The 17,327-nt window shown below is 43.7% G+C and overlaps 1 protein-coding gene across 5 annotated transcripts in view; it reads left to right on the forward strand.

The window, feature by feature from the left end:
- Positions 1-17,327, forward strand: part of RBM33 (RNA binding motif protein 33) — a 141,085-nt gene that overhangs the window by 67,242 nt on the left and 56,516 nt on the right. For all 5 annotated transcript variants that reach the window (XM_038559809.1, XM_038559810.1, XM_038559811.1 and 2 more), the window contains 4 exons: positions 608-779; positions 6,160-6,368; positions 9,677-9,965; positions 14,987-15,045. In XM_038559809.1, coding sequence (XP_038415737.1) covers positions 608-779; positions 6,160-6,368; positions 9,677-9,965; positions 14,987-15,045 — 729 coding nt within the window. The remainder of the gene's footprint in view (positions 1-607; positions 780-6,159; positions 6,369-9,676; positions 9,966-14,986; positions 15,046-17,327) is intronic.

Genomic DNA, 17,327 nt, shown 5'->3' on the forward strand with positions numbered 1-17,327 from the left:
GGGCAGGAGCTCCTGAAGTGTTGAGCCTGTGTGACAGGAAGGAGTATACTCTCATTGAATGTAAGTCACACATTCCATTTTTGCTGATAACTCATGGAACTTCAGGGTTAGTTTAATAAATGTTTTGAATTTTGCTGGAAATTGGATCAGACTTGAGGCCAGCAGGGACTTTTGAAATTCATGTTTCCTGGGGCTCCTGGCAGGCTCAGTTGGTAGAGCTTCACCTGTTGATCTCTGGGTCATGAGTTAGAGCCCCAGGTTGGGTATGGTGCTTACTTGAAAAAAATTCTTAAATAGAAAAAAAAATTATGTTTCTTCTCTCAGAAACATAAGTAACAACAGTATATATTGTATATTAATTACAAGCAGGAGTGGAACTTTTTGTTCCTAAAAAAAAAACCTTTTTTTTAATGTTTGAGATGATTATTTGTTCCTGGAACAGTTTAGTATTTCACATGGCCTTGTCATGGAACATTTTACAGTATCTTTTCACCTTAAATATAAAGAGCCTTGTTATAGATAGAAAAACATTCTTCAGTATTTCATTCAAAAGAATGTGAATGAACTCAGCCTCCCTCCCTTTTTGTTTTGTGTATCTGCATTGTAGGGCAGTATGGAAACTTTGGAACTACAGAAGGACATAAAAGAAGAATCAGATGAAGAAGATGATGATGATGAAGAATCTGGACGATTACGTTTCAAAACTGAGAGGAAAGAAGGAACAATTATTAGGCTCTCAGATGTAACTAGAGAGAGAAGGAACATTCCAGAAACTTTGGGTAACTTTTTTTGCCTGTCTCCCATCCTTCTTCACTCCATTTTAACTTCCTCCATGGTACTATTATGATTAATCAAATAGGTAGAAACAGTTCTACTTCATAGATTATTGTATGTGCTGTCCAGAGAGTGGATGGTCTTTGCCAGGTTAGAGCTGAGTTATGGTGCTGTGAAAGTCATTCTATAAAAATGACTGTCTTCTGGATTAAAAATATCAATAAAATACTTGATTGCTCATTTTTTAAAATAGTTTTTCTTTTGAAGTTGATGGCCTAGACCTATTCTCATGCATACCGTGCAGGTCCTGGCTGGCTCTAGGAAGGTGGTGTGGGGATGGTACAGGGTCATTTGACCCCTCTTGAGACACACAAGGTTGCCGGGGCTAAGTCTAGACCAGACTGTTTGTGTTGTGTACTTATTATTGTCATTATAGCCATCTTTTTTGTCTTTTCTTTCCTGTATGTCATTCTCCATGTTTCATGAGATAAGGTGATTTGTTTATAGACATAATCAATTGAACATCATTCTGAGTAAACCCTGCTTTTAAAGATCTCCAGCAGGCTGTTGCTGATCAGCAGAGCCCTTTTCAGTATTAACCTAATCCTACCCCTCAACGAGTTTTTTTTCCTAGCGTCTATTACAAAGAATAAAGTGGTTTTCAAATTGGATCAAGCAACAGAATCCCCTAGAAGACTTATTAAAACACAGATTCCCGGACCCACTCCCAGCTCTTCTGATTCAGTGGGTTTAGGCTGGTACCCAAGAAAGTTGGATTTCTCTTGAGTTGCCAGGTGATGCTATTCTTGCTGCTCTGAAACCTGTACTTTGAGAACCACTAGGATATTATACTGTATTCTAAGGAAGAGGGTGGAAGGGTGGAAGGACAGAGGGTTTACCCACGTACGAGTCTTGGTTGAAATAAAAATAAACTCCTCAGTCATAACGTTTATTTTTTAAACTATTATTTATAGCCCTTTTCATTTGGAAACATGAGCACATGTCTATAAGTGGTAGGTGTGAATCTACCTGAGGACACCAGGCTCCCAGGGTATTCACATTAACAGTAGTGAGACAGTCTTACCATGTTATTTATTAGGTGTGATTTATGGAGAGATTGTTAGACTCTTGGCAGTCTCTACTTCTTAGCCCTTTGATTTCCTCCTTCTCTGCCTTTTGACCCAAAAGTTTCCTGGACTTTTCTCAACTTATGCTATAAAGTTGCCAGTTGATCTAAAGCAGGACAACCTAAGTTTCTAAGAAAGAGGATCTGAAGTTGGCCTTGGGTAAAAGGAGATGAAGCAAAAGTCTTAAAATAGGAGGATAAGCAAAAAACAAAAATGTGTCCTTCAGCAGGAGGACTTGGTAGCGTTACACACTGGAGCAGACATCTCAGGCTTGGGCTAGAGTAAGATGAACAAGGGCGACGGGTGTTCCTGGCTGAGCCCTGGAGGGCAATGGGCAGCATCTTATTAGAGATGGCATAGGGTTGGGATGGGGATGGATCATCACTTTTCTACAGTTTTGTAGTGGCTATGGTGTTATATAAGTTGGGGAACTTCATGTATCACATCATAGTAACTGGGATAGCTACAGGTTCTTAGAATGTGAGATCACTTGTCAAACACCAAGGGCTGTTCCCTCTGTAGCCAGCTCCCTGTAGGCTAGTGTGGAGGTTGCCTTTCCCTGAACCTCAATGCCTCTGCCTGCCTCCTGTCCTCAACCAGAGTTCTCTCTCTTTGCACTGTACCTGCCCCAGGCACTGATAGCATGTCTCGAGGTATCCATCCTGCTTGTGCTCATCATCTGTGTTGTGTTCATTCCTGCATCTCAGGACCTTTGCCTCCTTTTGCTCTTTTCGTGGTCATTTGTACCTCCTGAGAGAAGAGGTTGGAAGGGTTAGTGGTAGGTAAGCAGGAGCCTTTAAATACAGAGAGAGGAAAAAAAAATACAGAGAAAGTCTGGAGTCCTTAGTGCCAGAGGGGCTGTAAGCATAAAGAGTTTGGACATTTGCCATTCTTTTAAACATTAAAAAATAAATGCATTTGTGCAAATTTGGCTGGGTAGTAGACCAAGTGAAAATGATGCTTAAATATATCTTTTTCTGCTCCATACATATGTGGCCCCTGACATAAGCAGGCTTAGTGTTTGAAACATGAGTTTTCTGGTAACTCAAGTTAGGCTTATTCCCAGTACAAAATGGATTTTTCTGTCCATTTACAGATTGGTTTTCTAAAACAGTACACTCTTATTAGCCTGATCCCACGTCCACCCAACACCCCCCTCCCCTGTACAGAAGGGTAATTTTACATATGAGAATATATATATATATATTTTTTTTAACTTTAAAAGATTTTATTTGTTTATTCATGAGAGAGACAGAGAGAGGCAGAGACACAGGCTCCTCCCTTTGGGGAGCCTGATGTGGGACTCAATCCCAGGACCTGGGATTGCACCCTGAGCCAAAGGCAGATGCGTGACCACTGAACCACCCAGGTGCCCCCAAATGAAAAAATAATTGATTGAGAAAGAGAAACTGTACATAATTTGGTAAACTAGAAATCTGCACAAGTTTTACCCTCTAATTTATTTGTGTGCTCTTGGTGATGAGAGATAGCAGTGTCAGGTCCTGTATAGAAATACTTATATTTATTTGACTGTATAAGGCTGTTTACTCTTTGTAATGGGATTAAAATGTCTTGCTGCAAGAATCCATACATTGTCTCATGATATGTTTTTTGACAAATGATGTCTTTTAACATTTTGAATACAAATAAAAATTAACTTGTGATATCATTGATTAATATTGAGAACCTTCCACTCCTTAAAAAGAAGACTGAAATCATTATGCTCTGGCATCCCCCGTTCTTGACCCTTTGGTCTGTTTGCAGGCAGTGAGTTCCCTTCAAAACTCAAAAGGATGTTGGGTCTCTCTCTCTCTCAGCCCTTCTTGCATTCAGATAGAGGACGCCATCATTAAATGGGGAGACCACAGATTCGTATATAGGACAGTCTGGCAGCTATAGACCCTAATACTGAGTCAGTGTGTATTTTGAATTCATATAGAATTTGGGGCTTTCAACCAGCATTCTGAGTACTAAGCATTTCAGAAAATGTGACTTTTTCCTCAGTTTTCCTGAGTATGGTACAAAACCACATGCTTAGCAGATAGATTCATGAATTATGTACAAACGATGCCGTGGGGTATAAGTGCTTGACTCTCTTGTGGATCCCAGCTGAGAAGGATTTCTAGAACATACATGTGTAAGGGAGTGATGTATTTTGAATCGAAATGTCAAAAGCCATCTCTAAAAAGTAGGTGTCAGTGACTGGTTTTTCTAAGGTCTCAGCACAGAAGTTCTGAGCTGCCAGTTCTTTGGCCCTGGGAGGTAGACCTGAGATTCTCTTCGAGAGCAGTACTAGCAGTACACGAAAGACTACATTTCTGTTAGTTAGGCCTTTTTAATCCATTAACCTATGAGTAAGCATCTAGATTTCATGATATTCTAGATTTCATTGGCCCATGTAGTATGTTAAATTATATTTTATTGCTTTAGCCTAAAGAACATTCTTATTATATCCACATAATGTTCTCTTGAAATAATATCCTTAGTTAGTTTTAAGACCAAGGATCTGTGGGAAGAATATTTTCATCTAATAATAAACAGTTCAAGATTGATGGTGCCAGCAATAGGGTATTGCCTTCAGTTCACATAATGGTCCTTGTATTACAGGTGTTTACAAATTACTTGATCCAAATTCTCTTGTAAAAAATACTTCAGACTATCATTTGTTATTTTTATTTTGCCATATAAGCTGTGTATTTCATAAATATTTATTCATTATGTATTAGTCCAACTAGTATAAAATCATATGTATGCAAGTGTTTTTCTTAAGCACGTTTTGGAAAAGGACAATGCGTTGTAAAACTTTGTTACGTTGAGCTATATCTCTTTACTTTAGAATATGGACATAGTTCAGAAAACACTTAAGAGGAAATTAACATTTCAGTTGAAGTTACAAATGTAATTTCCATCCTGTCATATTTTGGTGACCTTTTGTGACAGCTTGTCTCAATTGGAGGAAAGCATTTTTACTTGCTGATTAAAGATGTCATTTGAAACCATTTTATTACTGGGGATAGTGAAATTAATCTTGACATTTAGAACCACTAGAAAAATAATTGCTGATTCACCGCATAAAATGTGTATGTGAACCCATCATGTAGTCAAGATTAGAGTAAAAGTCTGTGCTTGTTAAGAGGAGATTAAATTTTCTTTTGAATGGGGTCTAGATTTATTTGAAGGGGAGGGGAATACCACAGAAACAGTATCAAGGAAATGAAATGTGGCTGAGAAATTTTGGAAGAGTTTGGAGATGATTATGGAATCCAAGGTGTAGGAGATAAACTGGTAATGTTTAAAATTTGCCCTTCACTGTGGAAGAGAGTATATGAATGCCTCTCAGGATTCAGTGAAACCTTCAGGAGGTATACACTTGCTAATATAAGGTATCCACAGTTCAGGCCATATTTTAAAGTGAAGGAACCGTATATGAATAAGTCAGCTTTTCTCTTTTAGGAATTGAGAATAATATGCCAACTGAAGCTGCTTAGGGCTGGAATCCGTGTTTTTGTATCCTTAAAGCAGTGGTCAGAGAGGTGAGCAGCTACTGGGTCGTCCTATAAAAGCGTTTGCATTAATGAGATTTTTTCTTCTGCAACTTTGCTCTCATCTAACTTCCATTATCAGATTGCATGCGTGGAAGTCTTTTTTCAGAGTAAAGGTTTTTTGTTGTTGTTTTGATAAATCTGAAATAATATTAAATGATTTTTCCATTGTATGAAATTGATTTGAGTGATTTCATTAATAGTTTCATTTACATCAGAATAAGCAGGAATTTGTTTTCTTTATTCATTTTGAGTCTGTGTGCCACTGCATATCCATGCTGCTGGTACTGGTCCCACTGAGGACATCGTGCTGGTGTGGGCCCGGAGAGCCTGCTCCTGGCCTGTGCCGCATGCTGTCAGGGAGAAAGTGACTGCGGCGGCTTGAGGGCAGTGGACGCTGGGCCCTGGCCCCCTCCTTTTAGCTTCCCTCTGCACATTTGTGTGGTCTCAATTGAAAATACTTTGAAATTTGCTGAGGCTCCTGTGTTCCCTACGTGGTTCATGGGAGGAGCGTGTCTTCATCCAGCGGGGGTCACAAACAGACCGGACGGCGAGGGTCGGCGGCTAGGCCCTGCTTGCTGCCACTAGTCATGTCCTGGGGGTGAGGCATTTGTTGTTTCATGGTGTCCTTATCATGTGTGCTTTCCTTGTTTTCTCCCTGTGAATCTAGTTTAGGCTGTTTGAAATATCTAACATGTTTACCTCTTTTCAAATAGAGCTTTCAGCAGAAGCCAAAGCTGCGTTGCTTGAATTTGAAGAGCGAGAACGACAGCATAAGCAGGGGCGCTATGGTTCGAGGCGGGGAGGAAGGAGAGGAGGCTCGGTAGTGTGTCGTGGAATGGGAGACCAGAGGAGAGACAGTGGCGAGCGTGCAAGAATGAAAGATCACAGACCTGCTCTGCTCCCGACACAGCCTCCTGGCGTGGTAATGTTTACTTTTCTTGCGTAGTCCAAGGCTTTAGAACAAATGAAAATGTACCCTTGTGGCTTTCATATTTGGTGTGGATATCCTATTCTGAAATTAAAATCTCACAGTAGGAATAACGGCTGAAGTGTCTTCATAACATAACTTCATCTATGGTCTTATAAATTCAGTCCTCCTGGTATTTGTGTAGTAAAAAGAAGAATTAGTATGCAGCTACTTATGGAAAAAGAAGTAACAGGACAAGAAGCACAAGGAGGAGCCTGGCTTCTGTCCTCTCCCTGCTTGTAGAGGGTTGTTGCTCCTGAACATCCATGCTCAAAATGGTGCATACGTTTGTGTAGAACCTAGGCAGTATTGTTCACTTCATAAAAATAGTTTTCCCTTTGTACTGTTTGCCAGAGTTTTCTCCCTTAAGTGTAGCAGTTTCTCTTAGAGTAACTATCATATCCTATTCGTAATCGTACACTCGGAACTTCAGCTCAATTTGCGTTTTCTGCGCATTTCAAAGATATTGTAGAAGCAGAGAAAGGAAGTATAGTGATTTTTATGTTATTTTGATTAGCTTTAGCATTTTATGGCTTTTTCCTTCAGAAGTTAATCTTTAAAGATAAATTTATTTAGTACAGATACATGTTCACAGTGTCTACCACATGTCCCTCGTACATTTTTATTTGAATTTAGGGGGAGTTCATGCTTTGCCTCTTTGTAGAAATGGTCAACGTTAGATGCATTCACTTGTGACTTGTAAGTAAGGTGCCTTACTGTTGTAACATGGGAATTCCAATTTTGAAGTCCAGGAAGGGGAGAGAAGTCTGTGGCTTAATTAATGTAAAGAAGTTGATGATATTAATGATGCTGTTTGCTCATACAACTGTTTTGTTTTGAAGCTTCTCAAACAGCAAAGGGGCTGGACCTTTAGTTCCTTCTTTCTCGTCCCTGTTCTGTACCTTTGCTCCCAGCCTCTGAATGCCATGTATTGAGCAGCCATGGCCTCCTTGGGGAGGAGGGAGCAACCACACACGGAGACCTGTTTGTGTGTAATCATAACTCTGATCCTGGAAAGGGAACTTTATATCCACAAGGAGAGGAGGCATGCCCCGCTGGCCTCCCTGGAGAGGCTGGGCTGAGAGGAGCTGTGAGCCTTTGAATACTGTTAGCCAACTGGAAAACAGCCTGGGCCCCTGCCGGGTGTGTCCTGTCTCCAGAACTCTCATGACTGAGCTGGGCCCTGGAAGTAAGCCTGTGCTGAGACCTGCTCGACCTGGTGGTGCTTTGGGCTGTAAGCTCTGTACTCACCTTTGCTAGTCATGGTCTTTTAAGATTTCACTTTCTTGGGAGGCCCGGAGCTGTTGGAGAGGAACATAACCTCGCTCCCATCCATGTCTGTCCTCAGATCACAAACGCTCTGGATCCTGGTTGCTCCCCACCGCAGAGCTCTTCAGAGTTCTGGGAAGAATCTTCTTCCTTATGTCTTTGTATCAGAACATGTTCTAGGTTGGTCCCTTGCCGCCTGGCTGGCACTCCCTTCACCCCTTCTGAGGGTGCTCTCAGGATCGCTGCCTTCCCGGTCTGTCCGGTCGTCCCTGCTGTTCTTCCCTGATCCTCTCCTGCCTGGGGCTGGGCTGTGCTCTCCTTCTCTTCTTCAGCCTCTACCCTGGCAGCCCTCCTTTTGGTCAGAGCTCTTGCTGGGCGGCGTCACCTTCCTGCCACCCGCCCTCTCTGTGCAAGTGTGAGTCTCCAGCCCTGACCCTGCTGATTCTGTGCTTTCTCGCCGCCCTTTGTGCCTCCACACGGGCACCTCACACCCCCGAACTCACTGGTTTACAGCACATGATTTCCTTAGAACGCCTTGGTGCTCTTGAGTGGGTGGCCCTGCCCCGTGTTCACTGTCTGTTAGGTCCATGTTTGGCTCTGGTGACCGTCTGTCAGTCAGGGTACTCTCTGTGGGGGCTCAGTGGCGGGTGAGACAAGACCCCATGAGTTAGAGAACGCGCTGGATTCTGGGTGCATGGCTAGCGATGAATGGAGGCTAGTCCTGGAATCTTTGGAAGAGTCTTCCCTGAGACCAAGACCATATGCAGTTTGCTTTCAGAATTCCATGGGTTTCTCTGAAATGTCTTGTTTCCTATTGCTCTTTGTCCAGGCCTGGCTGTTTCTTCCATTCGGCTTTTGCCATGACCTGCGGAGGGCTGTGTCACTCCCTAGTTACTCCGTCCACCACATCACATCGCTGGTTCCTCCTTATACACTCTGTGTGCCGTGGCGACAAGCCCTTCCCTCGGCACTGGCGTTCAGAGGCACTGGCGTTCAGAGGCCTCCATCATCTGGCATTCTTGTGGGAAGGTGGAGTCAGTGGCGTGGTGCTCCCTCTGCTACTTAGTTGTGGCCAGTCTGATGAGTGGCCACTAGCAGGACTTGTGGAGTCACCTGGGGGTGGATTCCACTTGCAGCTCTTTTGCTGACCAACTGCTTGATTTGTAAAAGGACAGTGACGAGGACCCCCTGCAGCACACTGTCGGGAGGAAACCCGTTATTCCTGCTCTGACCTTTCCACAGGGGCTTAGGATGCGGGGTCAGCTGGCACTCAAGCAGCCACATCCTTCCCCTCGGGACTGTGTGACATACCCCCCCCCCCCCCCCCCGACTGCATCAGTTGTCTGTTTTCCCATCCTTGCCTCTGCCTGTCTTCTGTCTCCATGGCTGTGGCCACACTGCTCTCCTGCTTCCCCCAGCAGGTGTGTCTCTGTGCCTGCTCTGCTGCTTGCAGGCTGTTCCTTTCTTTTCCCTGTGTGTGACACATCTCTGCCTCCTCGTCTCTCCCACCCTCTTGGGGGAGTGGGGCTTTTTCTCATTCTTCATCCTCCTCTGAGGCCTCATTTCTGGCAGGCCACTTATGCACAGCCCCGTCTTTCTTCCCGGCTTTCTGGAGGAGGCGGGGAGGAGGAGCAAGACTGGCTAGCAGGAGGTGAGGGCAGCTTGGGCTCTGGCTATAGCACAGTGCTTGGCTCGCTCTGGGCAGGTTTATTGCCTGAACTGAAATGTTTTCTTTTGGAATCCATGCAAGTGGTTTTAAGGCTACCATTTTTTCCTCTTTGCCCTGAGATTGATCCACCTCATGAGGCAGCGGCCCTCACCGGGACAGGCAGTGCAGCTTTTTTGCTGTTTATGCAGGTGTCACTGAACTTACTTCTCCACTATCGCTCTTACTGTAACTAGTGTAAATCTGTAAGGCGTTAGCCTTCTTGTACTCTTCTTGCAAATGTTGATTTCTGTGAATTTTTCTCTCTTTTTTTTTGGGTGGTTTTTAGACGCACTCTCCAAGATTAATTCCTCCTCCGCAGCCTCAGCCACCACCTCCACCGCCGCCACCGCCTCCGCAGCAGCAGCCTATCAGAAGTCTGTTCCAGCAGCAGCAACTGCAGCCTCTGCTCCCCCTGCAGCACCCGCACCACGCCTCCCCTCCTCAGGGAGTGCACATGCCCCCTCAGATAGAGGCCCCGAGGGTGATGATGACCCCTCCCCCTGTGACCCCACAGCAGCCCAAGAACATACACATAAACCCCCACTTCAAAGGGGCAGTGGTCACGCCCGTCCAAGGTACGTGTCTCTTCTACTATGATAAAGTCACATGGTACCGTGGCCAGGTTCTCATGAGCAAGTCTGTAAGAACGACTTGACTTCTTTGGTTCCTTCCCCCACCAACTCCCTAATACATGCCAGCTTGATGGGCCAAACTTGATGTGGTGGAAAGTACTGAGCAAATTTTAAATTTCAAGGGCAGTGGAGGACATTGTGGAATTGCCTGAGTTTGTATTCTTCCTAAATAGCCTAGTGAGAATGTTTGCACAGTGAGTGTTCCACTCAGTATGCTCTAGTTAAGTGAATAACCTCTAATCTTATTACAGACCCATGTTATTGAGGCTAGGATACTACTTTTGAGCAGTGGATATGGAGTGTGTCTTCATGAATTGGTTCAGTACATGTTGATGGAGATACTATATCTCTGGCATTTGAGATATATCACTGGAAAAAAAAAATAAAAGCTTTCTGCAGTGGTGATCTTGCTTTCTAGCCAACAAAGATGGGCAGCGGGCCAGAACCATCACAGTAAGAACGTGTGCGGCGTGCTAGTGGACAGAGAATAGAGCAAGGGGCCAGGGTTGGCTGTGGCTGTAACTAGAGCCACAGGGGTAGGCTTCGTTGCAGAGGTCAGAGTTGAAAGAGGTCGGGGAGCCAGTGATGCTCGTGTTTCAGGGGAGAGTATTCCAGGCGAGGGATCAGCAAGAAGAGAGGGTGGAACCATGCCTTGAGTGTTCCAGAAGCCAAAAAGAGATGATATGGCATAAGTGGAATGATGAAAGCAGAGAAGAACTGTGGGACCTGAGTCACATGAGACCTCAAACCAGTCTAAGAGCTGTGGCTTTTACTCTGAGCACAATGGGCTGTGACTGGAGAGCAGGGGAGTGACCTGATTTAGTTTCTCTCTTGAAAGGGTCATTTTGCTCCCCTGTTGGGAGTGGGCTGTATGGTGGTAAGGGTGGAAGCCGGTGTTTGGCAGGGGGAAGACTACACTAATGCGGGTAATACATGGTGGTGGCTCAGATTGGGGTGATGGCAGTGATGGTGGAAAGCGGTCAGATGCTGGATACAGTTAAGAACAGAGCCAGCAGGATTTGAGAATGGACTGGACCTGATGGGTGTGTGGAAGGGAGGAGGCAAAAATGATGCCAAGGGGGTCTTGAAGGATGGACTTGCCACCACTTGTGATGAGGGAGAGAAGGTTCTGAGGGGGGAAGGCCTGAAGTTGTGTTCTGGATGTGCTACATTTTAGATGTTAACTAGATCTGTGGGTGGAGGTGTCCACTATACAATTAGTAAGAGTTGGGTGGTTAGCACATAGGCAAGTCTAGAGCCTGCACCCAGTGAAAAGCCCAGGGGAAGGATGTTGAAGTGTGGCTTGGAACCTGCGGCTCCCCGACAGGACAGGCAGGGACCCTGCAGGGCGTAGGAAGGAGGAAGCTGAAAGAGTTGTGGGGGACAAGCAGCAGAGGAATGTGGCCTCTGCTGACAGGGCTGTGGAGTGGACTTGCAGGGGTCTTGGGGATTTTGACAGGGTGGTTGTGGTATCACGGTGAAGATGCCTGCCTCAGGCAGACCGGACAGAGTTTAGGGGCATGGAAGTGGGAGGGCATTGCAGCATTGCACTGACCGTCTCTGAAGATGTTTTGCTAAAACAGAGAAGTTGGATGGTAATTGGTAGGAGGAAATGGGCTTGAGAGAAGGTTTCTTATTTTCAGATGGGAAAACCAGCATCTAGTTGAGAAGGAAAGAAATGGATGCAGGCAAGGGGGAACTTGTCCTCACTGGGACCCAGCACCCATTGGCCTGGCTGTAGGCATGGCAGTGGGGGAGGACAGTGGAGTGGAGGGGTCTTGTTGCTCTCTCCTGGTGTAGGTTGAAAGGAGATAAGAGCTGGGAAGTGGAGGGGAAATTTTAGGAGGGGAGAGAAGGCATGGAATCTTCCCCTAGGGGAGTAGAGGAGTGGATGTGCTGGCGGGGGATGGTGGGCAGTGTTGAAACTCACTTGAGCATTGTGGTGGTGACCTTAGCGTCAGACCGCAGCTTGGTTGTGTGGCACGGACACAGTGTTGGGTTTGCCAGAGTCCAGGTGTTGACCAGGCAGTAGAGGGTGGCATTGTTTGTATGGGTGAAAAGAAGGTGCAGTCACTGTCTGGGAGAGAGTGAGGTGGTGAGGTTGAAGGTAGTGGTAAGAATGGGGCTGCATAGAGATTGCAGAGAGGTGGGTCATTGATGATGACTGGGTCTTGGATGCGGCTGCAGAGGGATGGAGGACAGTAGTCAGGGGCCCAAGAGGCTGGGGACAGGAAGCATTGTTTCTGCCAAGACTAAGACAGCTAGAGACCATGATGAGACAGGAGCCGAACTCTGGGACTTGAGAGCCACGGTTGGTCCAGCAGACAGAAGCAGAGGGTAGGCATGACACATTTGATGATGTGAGAGCCAAAGCTGAGGTCTGAAACAGCACTGACAGCCAGGAAGGACCCCTCCCTACCTGCAGAGCCAGCAGAAGAAGGCTGAGGGTGGAAAGCAGCTCCATCTTGGGGAGCGTTCGGGTTTCCCTTTGAGCAAGAAGGGGGTGGCTGATGCTGGACTCTGCTAACACTGAACTTGGAATCCTAAAGTTGCAGAAGTTGAGGAGAAGTCCGAGATCGAACTTGAAGTGTGGGAGGAGGCCAGTGGCCCGGAAGCATAATGAAATCATGCTGTGGCCTTGGAGCCACGTCTGTGATGGTGACAGTGGCAGGCTGACCTTGGGCATGGGGTGTGTGCTGCTATGGGAGACTGCTGCTGTTTTACACATCTGGGAAGTAGAGGTAGAGTGGGTCCTTAACCCCCTGACTGAGCCCCCACCTGGCCCCATCTTATACTGGAATCTCTTGGAATCACCCTCTGCCAGGGCTCTGTGCTCCCAAGGCAAGCTGTACGGCTGCTGCATATAACTGCTGTTGTCCCTGTGACTGTGTCTCCTGCAGCCACTGTGGGATGAACAGACCATCACACACATGTGAGCAGGGAGGACAACCCAGCCCTTTCCACAGTGATTCCTAAGACAGGCAACTGCAGTCTGAGTAATTTGTCAGAATAATTTTACTGCAATCAGTGTCTGTTATTGTGTATATCCTTATAAACATTGAATGGAAAACTGACAGTTGGTAAGGTGCACAGATTTTCTTTGGCTTAATAAAAACAAATAGTATTAGAAGTATGGAGTGAGAAAGCTCTGAGGAAACCCCAGGATGTCTTCCGGACATGAAAATGGTGTGCCACGCCAAGGAGTCGGCAACCTGACAGAATGTAGTCCTTCTACCTCAAAGCTCATCATTCAGTAAATAATGAGATCAGCTTTCTGACCATAGTTTTTATACTCTTAGAACCAGCTAAATGATTTTTCCACGTGAAGCCGGGTGGCTCAGCGGTTTATCGCAGCCTTGAGCCCAGGGCGTGATCCTGGAGACCCGGGATCAAGTCCCGCGTGGGGCTCCCTGCATGGAGCCTGCTTCTCCCTCTGCCTGTGTCTCTGCCTGTCTCTCTCTCTCTGTGTCTCTCATGAATAAATGAATAAAATTTTTAAAAAAGTAGTATCAGAGATAAATACCATACACACACACACTTTATCAGAGACCCTTTAATATTTTGCTTCAGATAAATTGATGAGCGCCCCACCCCCCAGTGCCTTTTAGGAGGCTTACAGAATTGGAGGCTGGATCCCGTTCTTTGTGAAGTCTCTCAAATTAACCTCTTCTCATTTTGAAATTGGCTCAGTGGATTAGGCTGGTGTGCATGCTGGTGTGCTCTCTCGCTCTCTGGCTCCGACTTCTGCCATTGTATATTTTATCATAAATTTCTTTTAGCCAGTTTGTGTCTGAGCCATTGTGACTATACACACTGTCACTTTATTTTTCATTTTTTTCACACTATCTCTTTAAATTGGACCTTTGGAAGTCTGACCCTCACTATAAGGTCTGATGTATAGAGTACCAGTATTAAAGAAAATTTGTATTAGCATTCTGTTTTTAAAGTAATTTTGACCTTCAACTTGTATCGTTTTTGTATTTCTCATTTACCAGACATTTCTTAAATTAAACATATGGTACGTGATAGCATTATTATTATGTATTTTCTCTGTATCCTCACTTGGTTGGTTATTCTCTATGTCTGTGTCCTAATCTCTTAAAAGGACACCAGTCATACTGGATCAGGGCCCACCCATGTGACCCCATTTTACTGTGATCAACTCTTCCAAGGTCCTGAGCCCAAATATAGTCCTATTATGAGGTACTAGGGGTTGAGACTTAAGCGTACACATTTGAGAGGGGACCACATTTCAGCCCATAACACCTAACAACCTGAGGGCTTACTACTTGCATCTGGTGGCACATTTTAATGAAAAATACAGGACACCCCAGTCAGGTGGGGGAGTGCTTTTGTTTTTCCCCCCTCCAAAATCAAGATCAATATGTTACATGTGTTGTAAATGGCTTAAAGATACCTGATTTAGTCCCAGGGTATAAAACTAACATGTGGCTTCTTCCCAGCTGTAAAATGTTTGTTTTAAAATTATAAGATTTTGTGTTCTTTTGGTAGATCGGAATTCTGCTTGTTTAAAAACAACCACCCAAACCAAACTGGAAATCTTGTCATAGTGGATTGTTAGTAGATGGTTCTTTGTAACAGTACCATGGGTACGTGTATTGTTCCTTGTCTACCTCCCTCATGATTCTAGAGGGTTTAGATTTAGGTTTGTATTTGGAGTCAGAAAACGGAACTGGATTAGATATTCTGGATAACTGGAATATGGATGTAAAACCCTAAACTTTTTTATTTTAGGAGGAGTAAGCCCTTCTGTTGCAAAACATTTTAGTTCTAAATAGAAATTTCCCTGCTGAAATTTCAGCTTCTGCACTTGCTGTTGTGTGCTGACAAAGGTTCTGCTCTCCCCTTCTCTTATGTGAGGTTGTAAAGTATTGAGTGTAAACTGAATATATTACATATATTTTGCAGTAAACTGTTTGTAATGGAAGCTGTTTTTCTTGTAGTGCCCTTGCTGCCGGTCCCGAGCCAGCCCAGGCCTGCTGTGGGGCCCCAGAGATTCCCAGTGAGTAGCAGCTTCTCTATTTGTCCTGACAGGGATGTACATGCATTTACTAAGAAATACAAATACAGTAAATATAAGTAGTTCCAACTAAATAGAAGTTTAAAGATGTGTAAATATTGACAATAATTTTTGCAGTGGAAAATGTTAAAAGCTTAAGGTCAGTGGAATTTTGGGAATGGAATTAATTTCGTTTAACTGTAAAATTGTTGAATCAGGATCATCGTACAATGCCTTTCATCTTAAAGAGTATGAATTTTGATTTCATTATTGCCATACATCAAGTGAGAAAGGGCCTTTCTTTGTTACCGTGTGTGTGAATTTGTGTACATGTAGGTATGTGTGTGAAATTTTAGGGAATGATAATGATCTCTCGGGGCCCTGGATGGCTCAGTTGGTTAAGCATCTGCTCTTCATGATATCAGAGTCCTGGGATGGAGCCCCACGTAAGGCTCTATGCTCAGTGGGGAGTCTGCCTTAGGATTCTCTCTCCCTCTGACCCCCTATCCCCCCAGCTTGCTCATGTGTGCTCACTCTCTCAGATAAATCTTAAAAATAAATAGTGAGAGCTCTGCTTTGTTTAAAGGAAACCCCCCCAAACCTCAAAAATCTCAATGAGCTCTTGGTTTTATAGCTTAAAATGAAAGTTTTCTCTTTAAAATATCTTTAAAAGAAAGCATTCATTCTCTTCCCTCCACACTTTGCTGTATTTTACCTAACATCCATTTCTTTCATTTTTTTTTTTTTTTTTAAGATTTTATTTATTCCTGAGAGACACACAGAGAGAGGCAGAGACACAGGCAGAGGGAGAAGCAGACTCTCAGCAAGGAGTCCAATGTGGGACTTGATCCCAGGATTCCGGGATCATGCCCCGAGCCAAAGGCAGACGCTCAACCGCTGAGTCACCGAGGCATCCCGCTTTATCCATTTCTTTAACACACTTAAAAAAAAAATTTAACTAGAAGAAAAATGTCCATTAAGTAGTTGTATCTGTTTAAATAAATTTTGTTTTGAGGTTTGGGTTAGATTTGTCATTAGTTCTTGGTTTCATTAAATCATTGAGGACATACTCTTTTTACGGTGTTGAAAAAAATGGACCAGACCATAAAATTTTAGTATCATTTGTATGTGAAACAGATAACAGTTGGGACTGTTGTTGGGACTGAATAATCTGATTTCAGGAAATATCTAAAAAACATATTTGACTCTAGCTTTGACATTTAAGTAGATCGTATATTTATATAAGATATTTAACAAAAGGATTTTAATGAAGGCTCTAGGTATAGTCAAATGATATTAAAAAATCAATATTGGATTTAAAGTTCAGAGTATTTTTTTATAAACATCTTTGATTTGTAGTTCTTTATGAATTAATGGTTTCTGAAACTCATTCTTAATTGTTTTATTCCTTATATTAACTAATTTTTCTTTTAAATAACATGAAATTCTGAAAATGCTTTTTAAAAATTAGGTAGTATTTGAGTACAGTTCTCTATTCAAAGCACTTGCCCTAATAGCTGAGGTTTATTTTTTTATTTTTATTTTTTTAAAAGAATTTAATATTTATTCATGAGAGAGACGGAGAGAGATGCAGAGACACAGGCATTGGGAAAAGCAGGCTCCATGCAGAGAGCCTGACGTGGGACTTGATCCCAGCACTCTGGGATCACACCCTGAGCCGAAGGCTCAGGCTCAACTGCTGAGCCACCCAGGCGTCCCACCAAGATTTATTAATTGCATAACCCAGTGATAAGCACATATGATTTTAGTTGTTAGATACATTTCTTTTGGTGAGGTAGTTTAAGGCAGTAATATTTTAAATACTTTTTGCTGTTTTTCAGAAATGTGAGCAACTATGTTATAATCAATATTAGAACTTGTTTTTGTGTTTTGTTTGCATTATAGAGATAAAACTTGATGTGATAACCAACTGTAGCTTTTTTTTTTTTTTTAAGATTTTATTTATTCATGAGAGACACAGAGAGAGGCAGAGACACAGGCAGAGGGAGAAGCAGGCTCCCTGTGGGGAGCCCGATGTGGGACTTGATCCCAGGATCCCGGGATCACGACCTGAGCCAAAGGCAGACGCTCAATCACTAAGCCACACAGGTGCCCTCAAACCAACTGTAGTTTAAGAAAAACATAAACCAATGTTGTATGTACTTGATATTTTTATAAAAATGTGTTTATTAATATAAAATTAGATTGTTAGCAGTTTTCATCTTTTATTTTTCCATTCTGCAAATATAATTGTATCTGATCCTAGAAGAGGCAAACTACATAGT

This window comes from Canis lupus, chromosome 16, assembly GCF_011100685.1.
Source record: "Canis lupus familiaris isolate Mischka breed German Shepherd chromosome 16, alternate assembly UU_Cfam_GSD_1.0, whole genome shotgun sequence".
NCBI classification, from domain to species: domain Eukaryota; kingdom Metazoa; phylum Chordata; class Mammalia; order Carnivora; family Canidae; genus Canis; species Canis lupus.